Genomic DNA, 12,779 nt, shown 5'->3' with positions numbered 1-12,779 from the left:
TGCGTGGGTGACTGGAACAGGCTGCCCACTGAGGTCCTTCCCTGGAGATATTCCCATGCCCCCTGGACACAATCCAGAGCACTGTGCTCGAGGGTACCCAGCGGAGCAGGGGGGTGGCTGGATGGCCTGAAGTGTTCCCTGCCAGCCTTGCTGTCCTCCGTGGCTCTGTGAAGCAGCACAGGGTGCAATGGAACGTGTGAACACAATTGTATAATAACCACAGAATATTCTGAGTTGGAAGGGACCCTCCAGGATCCCCAAGTCCAGCTCCTCACCCTGCACAGGGCACCCCCAGAATCCCACCCTGTGCCTGAGAGCGTTGTTCAAACGCTTCTTGAACTCAGACAGGACCACTGCCACGGGAGCCTGTTCCAGTGCCCAACCACCCTCTGGGTGAAAATCCTGTTTCTGATCTCCAGCCTAACCCTCCCCTGACACAACTTCAGGCCATTCCTCGCACCCTGTCACTGATCATGACAGTGAAGAGATCGGAGCTGCCCCTCGTGAGGAAGCTGTAAGCAGCGATGAGCTCTCCCCCTCAGCCTCCTCTTCTCCAGGCTGAACAGACCAAGTACGGCTCATTACAAGAATAAACACAGAAATCTTTTCACAGAACAAGAATACAGCCAAGGCCGCCTCCCAGAGCCGCCCGCGGAAGCGCCGCCCGTGCCGTGCGCAGGCGCAGCGCCCCCCGCGCATGCGCAGCACCCGCCCCGCTCCGCTCCGCGCCGCGCGGGGCTGCCCGGAGCCGCCTGACGGAGCCGCCGCTCCCCGCGCCCCCGGTCCCGCCGCCGCAGCAGCAGCGCACCGGGGCCGGGAGCACTCCCGGGGACAGCCGGGCGGCCGTGTGGAGCCTGCGGGGCGTCCCCCGGCTCCCGGGCGGCCTCTCCCTCTCTCCCTCCCTCCTCAGGGCGGCCCCGGGATGGCGGCGTGAGGCGGCGGCACGGCGCGGTGAGTACGGGCCGGGGAGCGGCGGGGGCCCAGCCGGCGGGCTGGTGGAGCGGGGGGGACTCTGTGAGCTTCGGGGGTCCGGGGGGAAAAGGGGGGGAAGGTTTCTCCGCTGCGGGGGAGCCGCGCGCTCGCAGCCCTGCGTGCGCCGGGATGGAAAAGGCTTCAGCCGACCCTGAGCTCGGCGAGGTCGGTGCCGGCATGGAAATAACAGCACTGTGTGTGCCCTCCCCTCCTCTCCTTCTGCTCTCGCTCACGAACCTCTCGTAGCGCTCTTCAGCGCCTTCTGAAAGGAAACCCGGGCCCGTTTCTCCCCAGGGCAGCGCAACGCTCTGAGACAAGCTTTTGTCCAGGCAGCTGGACTGGGATGGGCCGCGTGGGTCCCTTCCAACCTGTATTCTGAGATAGTCTGTGAATACAGTGCTCTGCAGTGCTGTTGTGCCCAGCCAGGCACCCTCCCCGAGCCCCCATACATGCTTTGAGCCAGCTACAAAGTGAGTTCACAAGCTGTTCCGTCATACGAGCATTGCTCACGATATTCCAAACACGCAAGTGCAAGAGGAGAGGAAAAACAAGCTCTTAAAAGCAGTCCACAACATGCTGAACTCTCCCATACTTCCCTGGTACTGAAACATTTCAATGGACCTTGCGAGTACTGTTCTAGTGCAGTAACCTTTGTCTTTCCAAACTATAGGTCATAACTCCTCATAGCTGCCCAAACAGCATTTTTGCCTCTCTTAACCTGAGATGCAGAAAACATCTTTATTAGGCTGTATTTGGACCTCTGAAGCCCGGGGAAGGCACAAAAGGTAGAGAAGAGGTCCAAATTAAAACTTCTTTTCTCAGGGAACTTGGAATGGGCCTGGAAGTTGTGATCTTTGGCAGTTAAAGGCAGAAGGTGGGAATCAGGACCCCTGAACATGAATTAATTAGTACAAATGAAATCAGTAATACTTCAGGTGACAACTGTGACTACTGACATCTCTTCCCACTACAGAGCTGGCTGACTTAAGCTTCTGCTCCTCTGACTCCTGATGATTTCCAGGCCCATTCCAAGTTCTCTGAAAAAAACAGTTAGTTTTAGTTTGGATCTCTCCTCTGCCTTCCTGCTCACAGGTGGAGGAGGATTCACCCTGGTGCTGTGAGGGCACTGCAGTCCAGATGGAGTGGGCACTGCCTCTGGAGAAAAGCTAACCCACTCCCCATCAGTAATGAAGCTCAGAGAGCAGCTTTGGAAGTGGTGAAAAGAGTGGCTCAACAGAGAGCCTCCACTTTTCACCAGGTGAGTTGCTTTGGCATGTGTCTACCTTGAGAAATCAGAACACTAACCCCGAGGCTTGGTTAGTCAAGGATTTGTTGCTCTTTTTGGAAACTGCTGTGATTACACTGCACCATTTCTGAGTCTACATCAAGTGTCCAAGGCATGATCCAAGACTAGGATAAGATCTTTGCCAAAAACTGTAGACTCACTCTTTCCAGCTGAGTCATACCAGCAGATAAAGCTTTTAAAAAAATTGAAATAATAGTGGCAGGGCTAAAAAAAAACCCTGGAGAAGTTAACCCCTGCTGCAAATAGGTCTTAAACTTTGAGCAGTTACGGTTCTTGGGTTTACGACAGAGTGTTGGCATCTGGGAATCTGGTCTGCTGTTGCTTTTCTTAGCTGAACTCTTCAAACTTGTCACTTGATAGTTCTTCACCTCTCTTTTTGTCCCAGTGTTTGGATGTTGTGTCTTTTTCAGCAGCTGTTTTGGATGCTGTGTGATATTTGAGTTGGTTTTGAACACAGGCGGGCAGTATGAGGCACTGCCCACACACATCAGTTAATAGTTGTGACAGGGTTTTTGATTCAAACAATTTTAAGCAAACAGGTCAGCATTGTAGGTAAGAAACAAATCCCTGAGGCTTACTCTTCAGTTTATGTGCCCTGGATAACTGGAGAGACTTTTATCTAACCAGTGTGGCTTTACATCATAAGCAGAGACTTCAGCTTTTGGGAAAGGGGGAGAACGCCACCAGCACACCCCAGTAAAAAGGTTACTCAGTGTTTTATTGCAGACCTTTCAGCTGTCAGCCTGGGAGACTCTTTCTGTAGCATCTGCTGGGGGAGTTCCGTGTGGACAGCACTGGCTTAAAGGCTGCCTTAGCAAGGTCTGAACAAGCTTACCCTTGAAGTGCTTAGGGGAAGCTGGCTGATTATTCTCCCCTTCCAGGGTAAATGACTTAAAGAATTCAAACATTCTTGAGAAAGGTACAGACTTGGTATTGGCATACTGATGTGTCAAACCAATGGTGTAGGAACACCTCTGGCTGTGTTAATTGCTGAGTTAGTTTGTAGAATATGAAGGAACAGCTTCCTTGAAGGAACAGCTCCTCAGATGGATTTATTCCAAAAGGTGACTGATCCATTGCAAAGCAGTGCACTGTGCTACTCACTCTAGACGTGTCATAATTGAAGTTTTGCTCCTGCCTGGAAAAGGTGTGCTGCTGTCTTTACACTGGAATTCCAAAATCCTCCCCACAAACATACACGAGTAGGACGTGAATATTTTTGGGAGGGAAGATGACAGCAGGAAAGGCTGGGAATGCAGTGGAAGCCAACTAATAAGCATGTGGAAAAGTATTGGTGCTTGCTTACTAACGAGGTGTGCAGGGAACCTCCCCTGGCTGTTCCTCTGCCTGCAGGAACTGGCAGGAGGAGGCTCTGGCAGCGCGTGGAGATCAGAGCCATCTGCTGCTGAGGGGTCTGAAGTGAGTTCAAGTGGCTCCACGAGCTGTGGAGGGGCAAAAGGAGGCAGTGGAAAGGAGCCATCAGGTAAACACAAGTGCCCACCAAATCAGATGACATGAGGAACAGCACAGGAGCAGGTCTGAGGATAGCAGGACACTGGGGTGGCAGAGGCAAGAGGTGAGTCAGGCAGGAGAGAACAAGAGCAACTGGTTAAGGGAAAGCAGGATGCAATTGTGAAACCAGTTCTGTTGGGTGACAGGTAGTTATTTGCTCTGGAACATGGTAATCTTTGGCTTGCATTGTGAGGAGGGGACAAAGACAACGAGGTAGGAATCTTTAATTTGCACGTTTCACCTTGCTTGAGAAATCAGGCAAAACTGAATACTGTTGTGGCTTCCAGTAAGGATCTGCCTGTTCTGGGCACAAAGGAGAATGTTCCTTGCTCACTAAAGAGTTGATAGCAGGAGGTGCTGTTTCTCTTTGATCAATAGAGTGGAAAGAAAACTCAGTCTCATTGCCAGCTGTACAAATAATCTCTAGTGAAGAGCATGTATCTTACTAGTGGAAAGTCCCTCAAGGGAGATAGAGCTGTAGAAGCCTTCAGTAGTAGGTACTTGATCTAGGACCAGCTGTGGGATACAGCAAAGGGTCCTCAGCCTTTAACTGGTGGGTGGTGAAGGGGCACGTGAAATTACAAGCAAACTGACTACAAAGAGCAGCTGTGTGAACGTCTGCATTTATCAGAAATCCAAGAGGTTTGCAGGTTGAAGGGCATCGACATTGAAACTTCATAGGAAAAATAACTACCATTAAATGGTTCTTTATTCTGCGGAGTGGTTGCATTGATTGCTACAAGCAACTGGCTCTTGCAGGAAATACTAATATTTAAAAATGACTAGTTCTGAGATGGCTTTGTGTTTGGAGGAAGTGCTCAAGTAAAGTTTAGATGCTTAAAATCAACTCAGTGTTTAGACTGTTATTGTTAAGAGCATTGTAGGAGCGAGGAGTTCAGACGAAGTACAAAGTGTAGCTACAACACAAATTATAATTATTTTCTAACTGTAGTCAGTTGTGAAGTTTGGGCTAAAGGCTCAATAGTCATACATGACCCTATTAAAACTGAGAGATTTGTGACATTAGTTCTGAAAAATTCTAGTGCTTTGTTTCAGCCTTGTGCTACTTAACAGACACATTCTTTACCCATTTCCTTGCTCTAGAGACAGAAAACCCAAAGCAAAGTAGGCACTTAAAACTAAAGTTTCAAGAACAGGTGACACAAATTGCCACAGAAGTCAAGCTGATGCAACTTAGGGCTGGATCTAGCAAAAACGTGACATGATGTTTAGGCAGTGATTTTTAATACTCAGCGTTCGGAGCACTTGTGAGAAAACAATTACAGGAAACTTCAAGAAAGGAACATTTCAGGAGGATTAAGGCAGCTGCAGATCATCAATTTAGTACAATTTTGCTGCATTCAATGCAATCTGAACTAAAAAGTTGGATATGGGGTTTAATTACTTTCCTGTTCAAATATTTGTTGTTAGATCTTTTTCTCTCCGTTCTCCCCCTTGGAAAAAAGTTCTCCAATACTTCTGTGGTATTGTTTACTCCAGGAACATCTGAGCAATTCACAAAGGCAAGCAGACAGCATGTTTTGTTATGAAATGAGTAATAGCTAATTCCAGTTTATAGATGTGGGAAGAGGCTTGGGACTAGACTTGCCCTTAAAGATGCAAGTGAGTGACCTGCCTAAAACAGGACTAACACTGGGAGCTTCATTCCTGTGACTTGGCTTTATCTGTATTTCAGCATAATATAACTTTTTCCTTACTCTTTGGCTACTGAGCTGCAGCTTAGTTTTACTAAGTGAACTCCAGCTGCCCTCTCTGCTGGAGAACACTCCCTTGCAGGAGCTTTAGCGCAGTGTACTTTCCCCAAATAATGTTTGTGCCGGTGGAGGTGTTGGCCTGCATTTTCTTGTTAACATTAAAGTAAAATAGATCGTGCTGCTCAGGATGGCAGCATTTCCTGCAGCTGACAGCAGAGCCCATTGTACCTGTGAAACAAGTCTGACCTTAGCGTTCTTTTGGAAGAGAACCTCGTGTGGTTTTCTCTTGGCTTTTCCCTGCAATCCCTCGTTCTCCCTCCCTTTGCCAGGAAATCCCTTCTCCTGCCAACAGGAGCCAGTGGAATGTGCTGTTTGTTTACATTTTCACTCCTTCATCCTACTAACCTTCCCACCCCCCAGTTGTAATCCTAACAGGCTCGCCTGAGCCCTTCATGCTTTTCTGAGGGAGCACTGCTCCATTGAGTAATTGCAGATACAAGGATTGCTGCAAGGAGCTGTTCCCACCAGATTCTTCTTAGTGGGGGTGAGGCTTTTACTGTTTTTAAAGCTATTTGAAATTCTTGAAGGTGTTTGTAGTGCTTCAGAGGAAAAAACAAAACCACACAGTGTCATTGAGGTGGTTGCTAAAGGTAGAAGCAGGTTTTCTGGACTTGTAGTGTGCTACCATCCCTGCTTAGGAAAGCCCTTAAAGCTCAGTTTCTAGAGGGTTTTATAATAATCCAAGTGAGGAAATCCTGTGTTTACAGCACTTATGGAAATTGCCATTTTGAGCCTGTCCCCCCCTTTGATCTATTCACATACTTTGTCTTATCTGACTTCAGCTGCTTGGCAAGGATTATAAATCCTTAAGCAGAGACTGTCCTCCCCTTTGTTTTGCAGCCTGGACACTGCCAGGGCTTTCCTGGGTAGCTTGATGTGTGGCTGGTCTAGTACTGTCCTGCTGGAAGACTTTATTGTTTGTGTGCAAAACAATTCCTTACAGTAATGCTTCCTTAACACTTCTCTGTAGCACCAAATAATTATTGCCCTTCAATTGCATTTCTTTATATCATCACTCAAGCCTTTGGACTGTCTCAGATCAATGTGTGTAGGGAAGGCTGTGGCAGCTTGTTTTCCTTTCCATTTTCCCCTCTCCCTTTCTGTTCCTGTATTATGCTAAAAGGGTCTCACTTGTTAGCCTGGATAAAGGCCTGAGGAGCAGAGCACACAGGATACACTTCTACACCAGCATTAGCTGATCCTGTCCCCAGCTGAGTGGTTCAGAAAGCAAGAAGCTTTCCACCAGCTCCAAGACACACCAGAATTTAGTACTGGCAGTTCAACCATCGGCATATGATGCTTGGGAGTAAATGAAGCTTTAAAAGAATGTCAGTTGATTTTCTCCCTGCATTTCTCTGACAGTTTGACGTTTTCCCCTCCCTGCAGAGCAGCCTGCCCTCGGGAGGAGTTGCTGGAACCCCCTTCTGGAGCACATCTGACTGCTACTGCCACGAGGCCCCAGCCAGCCAGCCACAATGTACTGCCTTCAGTGGTTGCTACCTGTCCTGCTCATACCCAAGCCCCTCAACCCAGCACTGTGGTTCAGTCACTCAATGTTCATGGGATTCTACCTGCTCAGTTTTCTCCTGGAACGGAAACCTTGCACAATTTGTGCCTTGGTCTTCCTGGCAGCTCTATTCCTCATCTGCTACAGCTGCTGGGGGAACTGCTTCTTGTATCACTGCACAGGATCCCAGTTGCCGGAATCAGCTCATGATCCCAACATAGTGGGCACCTAGAGAATCATAATCTTCCAGTCTGCTGAGGGCTCTTGTTCTGCTTTTAAAAAGGGGGTGGGGCTGGGGAGGAGGGGGGTGTTGGGTATGGGACTGGAGTAAGGACAGCCTGATTCCTGTAACTGCGTGGACTAGAGTGGCAAATTCTTCCCACTCTGCCTGTGAAATTCGACTCGTTTACTGTGTGAACTCTGGCAGCACCACCTGCTTTTTTAGAAGCAGAAGTCTTTTTTTTTTTTCTTTCCCGTATCACCGGGAACAGACACCAGCCCTCTCAACTGAGAACTGCAGGAAGCCTGAGCCTGCAGCCCCTGCCCAGCTGAGAGTGCTGCAGTTGTGTGTCACTTGTCTGCATTAGGCCATGGTGGTCTAACTCAGGGCTCTTGGCCCACTGGTCCTGCTTGAATAGCTACAAGATTTTCTCAGTCTCTCTTTGTGGGGAGCCAGCCTTCCCACCTTGCTGATCAAGGGCAAGTGCAACAGCTCACAAATGGACTTGGCCAAAAGCTGCTGGAGCCAGAGGCAGTTGAGTCATCTCCTCCTGCTCAGCCTGCCAAAGAGATGTGTGCACTGCTGAAGTGCTTTCTGAACTCCGAATGCTCCAAGATCCCAGCCTGAAAGCCTCAGTTATGCTGCTGCTTTTATAAAGCCTCACAGGAGACTGTCTCTTCTCCTCCATGTCCTGGGTTTACCAAGGTGTTGACAGTTGGGATAAAGAATTGGCATGCTGCAAGACACAGGGTTTTGGAAGCCAGTGTGAACTTCACCCTACAAAACTCATGCTAGCCTGAGAGGCTGGGTGTAGGCAGGGCAGGAGAGGACCCTGAGGTGGAGGCATGGCTTGAAGCAGTAAATGCTTCAGCCATTTTCAGAGATAATGGTTTTGGGCCCGAGGTGACAGAAGGTGCTGGTGCTACTGACTAGCAAAAAAATGCCTGGTTGTCTCCAGCTTCCCTGGCAGAAGGATGTCAAGAATCCAAGGTGGTGGTGCGTCAGGCCTACAGCCTGGGGCAGAGGTTGGTTTGTGAGAAGCCTTAGAGGTTGACATAAAACACTTATCTCTAAACTTTGAAGGTTTCCCTCCCCTTTGCCATCTGTTTGTCTTTCCTTCAGTCTCCTGGTGGACAGCAGCAGAAGTGGCTGTTGCTGTCCTGAGGCAGTTCAAGCTATGAGGTTGTGAAACTTCCAGAGTATTGTTTGTTCATTGCACAGCTGTTCAAAATGTTTAATAAAGCTTTATAAACTTTGGTCTATGGCCTCCTGCCCAGCATGATGCATTGGCTGCTCATTGTGGATGCCTTAGCCCAGCAATCACGTGTCTCTGCATTGTTCTGTTCCTAGCACAGCAACCCCAAACAGTCTCCAGCAAGAGGCAGAGCCTGTTTGCTCTGTAGCTTCCAGTACTGACTCCTCTTGACTGTTTAACCTGACGGTGGGCAGACAGGGAGCCAGACTGGCAATTCCTAAACAGCCTCCTCTCACAACCAGAAGCACCTCCTGTGTCGTGTGTTACCTCTCTGCACTTAGGTGACAGATTCCCCTTTTTCTGCTTATAAAGTTAAACCCCCGAGCTGTGTCCTGGAAGCCACTAATCCCCAGCGCCGACAGGAAAAGTGTCTGCAGGGTGCCCAAGTGGTGTAAGCCCATCCCACAACACCTCGTCACCCCAACCTGTCCCTCTGCTCAGGGCAGCCCAGCTGCCAGCCCATGCCCTGTGTAGAACGGGGAGAGACGGACTATGAGATCCAACAGCGCCCAGGAGCACCTGAGAGTGTTAAAGGGTGTGGGAGCTCTGCTGCTGGGGCTGAAACACGCTTGGCTTTGTCCCGTGCTCTGAAGACCAGGTCCAAGTTGGAAAAAGTTCAGAGTCTATTAGTGTTTACACGATTTAAAAAAAAAAAGTATGTGCCACATCAAAAATAGATGTGACAGCTCTGTCACCTGTCAGGTTGAGGGAAATCCCAGTAGCTGTCACATCAACTCAGGCATAAATAACAAATGGAAAGGAGAGGGGAGGGCACTCTTTGCAAGCCGTGGCACAGCTTTGCTCTGAGCTACTTTTAAGTTTCAATATATTTAAGCTAATGCACTCTTCTGTCAAGAGTACACTTTGGTTGCTCACTAGCCAAGTTGCACTTTACAGCAATTTAAATAAATACTAGCCACAAAGCCAGACAACCCTTTGGATGAGAGCGAGCCCTGGCTTTGTACGTGGGGTTCAAGACAAGGCACAGCTGCGGGCTCTTTTCTTTCTGTGAGACCCAGCTCGAGAAGAGCACTTCAAAAGAGGGAGGCTGCAGGACAGCTTTCAGTGGGGCAAGAAACCTCCCAGCCTTAATGCAGAGAAGGAGCACTCTTTGATATGCACACAGCCCTCCCCAGCACACTCTCTTACCTTCTTTAGGGCCCTGAGATACCATCTTCATTTTAAAGATAGAAAATTAAAGCAACTTTGTCATGGTCAGACAGAAAGCCTTGGGCAGAATGAGGAACCCAACCAAGTCTCACATCCCATGCTAATGCCTGGTTCGTCCTTCTCCATAAAGAGACCATGAAAAACCAGCCTGTGACTGCAGAACAGGTCGAACCCGATGGCTTCTGAAGAGCAGCATCAGAGCTTCCCTGTTCGTGCACCACAGATGGGGCTGAGCCTGGACAGACAGAGCCGGAGTGCTCAGCCAGGCGTTTGCCAGCTACATGGAAAAACACTCACATGAGATGTTTTGCCCTTCTCTGCCAGAACAACAGTGAGGTGGCTCTGTCCCTTGGGATCCTGGGGGCACCATGGGGTCTCTGTGTGGGGACCGCATGGGTGAGCAGCTGCACCAGTGACTAAAAGCAGTGGGATTTAGAACACAACCACTGTGCTGTGCCAGGCCCCACTGAGCCTGGACGCTGCCTGCAATTGTCACTTGACACTTTGGCACTGAGTGAGTCTCATCACCTTGCTGAATTACAGAGTGTCCATCTGCCTGATGCTCCCTAGATACAGGGAGCTGGAGCCTTAAGCTGTTCCTTTGTCTTTCCGTATGAGGGAGAGATAATTTTCTTTTCTAGGTCACATAACAGATCAGTGACACAGCAGGGTCAATAAAGGAAAAAAAACCAAAACAAAACCCAGCTCAGGCTCCAATCCTTAGAGATGCAGCTTGGCTCAGGCAGTCCTTGGACTCCTCAGTGCAGCCTTAGGGTGCAGAGGCTTTTCATACTCCTCCTCAAGCCTTCTTAGGGAGAGGAAGCATCCCCAGGATGAGCAGCTGGAATACCACAAGGCTTGCCATGATACGGATTTTTGAACCTTAGATCTGCCTGACATCCATGATAGTGCAGATCTTAGGATCTGATACTTGGGAGTTGAGCTCTCCAGCACCGCTTGGGGTGCAGGTGGGAATCAGCCTGCTCTCCCAGCATCTGCCTCTCATCCAGGGATCTTGCTGGGTGATCTGTGCCTCCTTGCCTGGATTCTCTTCCTGCTCACCCTGAGACAAGCCCACAACGTGGCCTTATGAACAGCAGCAGCCAGAGGAAAGAGGTTGATCCCATGGAGGAGCCATTTCGGCTGGAAGCACCCACCAGTGGGCTCAGGGAGGCAGCCAAGTCCAGAGGCTTGTCCCCTTGTGCTGTCCAGCCAAATCTCCTGAGCCAGGGAAACCACAAACATTGCTCAGGGTCACAGGTAGCCCTGCCCTGCAGCATTTCTCTGGCATCAGGTGGTTTCCCAGCCGTGGGAGGTAAGCTACAGTCCGTTAAGGACTTTAGCCCTCCCCTCCAGAGCCTGGAGATTAACCCTTGGCAAGAGGGTTTTGCTACTCTGCCAGCAAAGGCAAATCCTCTGATAGTAGGGCAAGGGAGAGCAGCTCAGGTGCCACCCACACCTGCTGCTGGAGGGGATGACATCCAAGTGACAGCAAGCTGTGTCCTCTAAGTCAACGCATGCTGGCAGCTTCCTGTCCACCCCTTGTTTCCAGTGAGTAACAGGCACTGGGAGCTCTGGTGGCACTGTCAGCAAAACCTGAGAGCCTGACACAGGGGCACAGTCCTGCTGTGAGCCAACCCTTTAACAAACAGCACCCTGCTCCTGCCCCAGGAGACCTTCTGCTGTGTTTTGGCTGTGGGAGAGACCCCAGACCTCAGGATTTGCAGTTCAGTGTGGGTCCTGTGTACTCAAAAGCATTTACCCTGCGGGAGCCAGGGCTCCATGTTCTTGGGGAGTGCTACCACTGAGCTGTGGGTAAATGAAGGGGATGCTCAAGTCAAACAACAACGCATCCTCTCCAGTTTAGAGCCCACTGCCAGCACAAACTGCCCCTGCCTCCTCATTAGAGCTGTTCAGGGGCAGCCACAGCCTCACCCTCACACCCTCTTAAGACACCTCAGCTGCCACTGAGGCTGAGGACAGGACAGGGAGAGGAGGAAGCAAACAGTGCCATAGGCAGGGCTTGGAAGTACTGAATCCAGTGCCCTCACCACCTGTACACAAACCACCTCAGTCCCCCCTGCACTGCCCCAGAGCTCAGGCTGGACAGCAGTAGCCTGGCCTCTCCCAGCACCCATCTCCTCCTCCATTTGCCCCCCCATGGCCATCCCATTCTCAAACAGCAACGCCAAAGGTGCAGATCCAAAGGCTGGAGGAGCCACGGCCTCAGCTTCCCTCCTGGGGTGACCTTGCCAGCCCACCCCTAGCCCATGCATTGCACGTGGGCCAAGAGACCTGCACACAAGAGATAATCCCGCAATCGCTTAATTGTTTTAAAGACAAACAAAGCATAAAGCGTTACATTTTTAAGGTGATAAGACTGAGTCACTTACCAGTCTGAGGAGGAGGGGGCAGCCAGACTGGGACCTTGGGGCACTAAAGCCACCCCAGGGTGATGATGGTAGTGGTGAATAAACAGTAGCAGCGTTCACTCTGCATTTAGAAAGCCTCCTACCCCCAGCGCTGTGGACCCCAATCAGCACCCACTAATTACCTAAACAGAGCAGGCCTGTTTCTTGGAGCTGCTGATAAAGCAGATTCTGCTGAAGGGAGGCTGCCCCTGTCTTGTCCCCCCCAGTCCAGCCTGGGTGGCTTCAGTCAGGGACACCGTGCCTTGGATTTTGGCAGCACGAACACCACCCCTGCCCTGCCCTGGCCTTGCTTTGGGGCATGCAATGGCTGAGTCCCGCTCTGCCAGCATGTCCTACGCTGGGGGCACATGGAACACCCCTCAGGGCCTGACTCCAATGACCATGTCACTTGCTTTTCCTCCAGGACTGCTGGAGATGCTGGACATGGCCCTGATCCTGTGCTGAACCACAAGCCTGTGTGGGGAATGGCTCCAGCAGCACAGAAGCAGCACCAGATCCCAGAAGCATTTTCCAGAAAAAGTGTCTGAAGCACCAGGAGCTTCACATGGGTACTGCACATGCTCCAGGTAGCAACAGCTCCTCTAACAGGGATGCTGAGGAGCTAACATGTCCTCTCATACACAAGCTACA

At 50.4% G+C, this 12,779-nt stretch overlaps 1 protein-coding gene across 2 annotated transcripts; it reads left to right on the top strand.

Annotated features, from left to right (window-relative positions):
* The first annotated feature begins 753 nt into the window (after window positions 1-753).
* On the top strand, window positions 754-8,552 carry BLCAP (BLCAP apoptosis inducing factor). 2 transcript variants are annotated; one of them, XM_032126763.1, is made up of 2 exons: window positions 754-951; window positions 6,957-8,552. In XM_032126763.1, exon 2 carries the CDS (start codon window positions 7,041-7,043, stop codon window positions 7,302-7,304), a length of 264 nt encoding a protein of 87 aa, XP_031982654.1. In that variant the 5' UTR covers window positions 754-951; window positions 6,957-7,040; the 3' UTR covers window positions 7,305-8,552. The 2 variants fall into 2 exon arrangements, with proteins under 2 accessions (XP_031982654.1, XP_031982653.1); XM_032126762.1 differs by having other exon boundaries at window positions 757-951; window positions 6,952-8,552.
* Window positions 8,553-12,779: the final 4,227 nt, after the last annotated feature.

Source organism: Corvus moneduloides, chromosome 17 (assembly GCF_009650955.1).
Source record: "Corvus moneduloides isolate bCorMon1 chromosome 17, bCorMon1.pri, whole genome shotgun sequence".
Taxonomy (NCBI): Eukaryota; Metazoa; Chordata; class Aves; order Passeriformes; family Corvidae; genus Corvus; species Corvus moneduloides.
The sequence above is the reverse complement of the archived record's forward strand: the minus strand, read 5'-3'. Positions and strand labels throughout refer to the sequence as shown.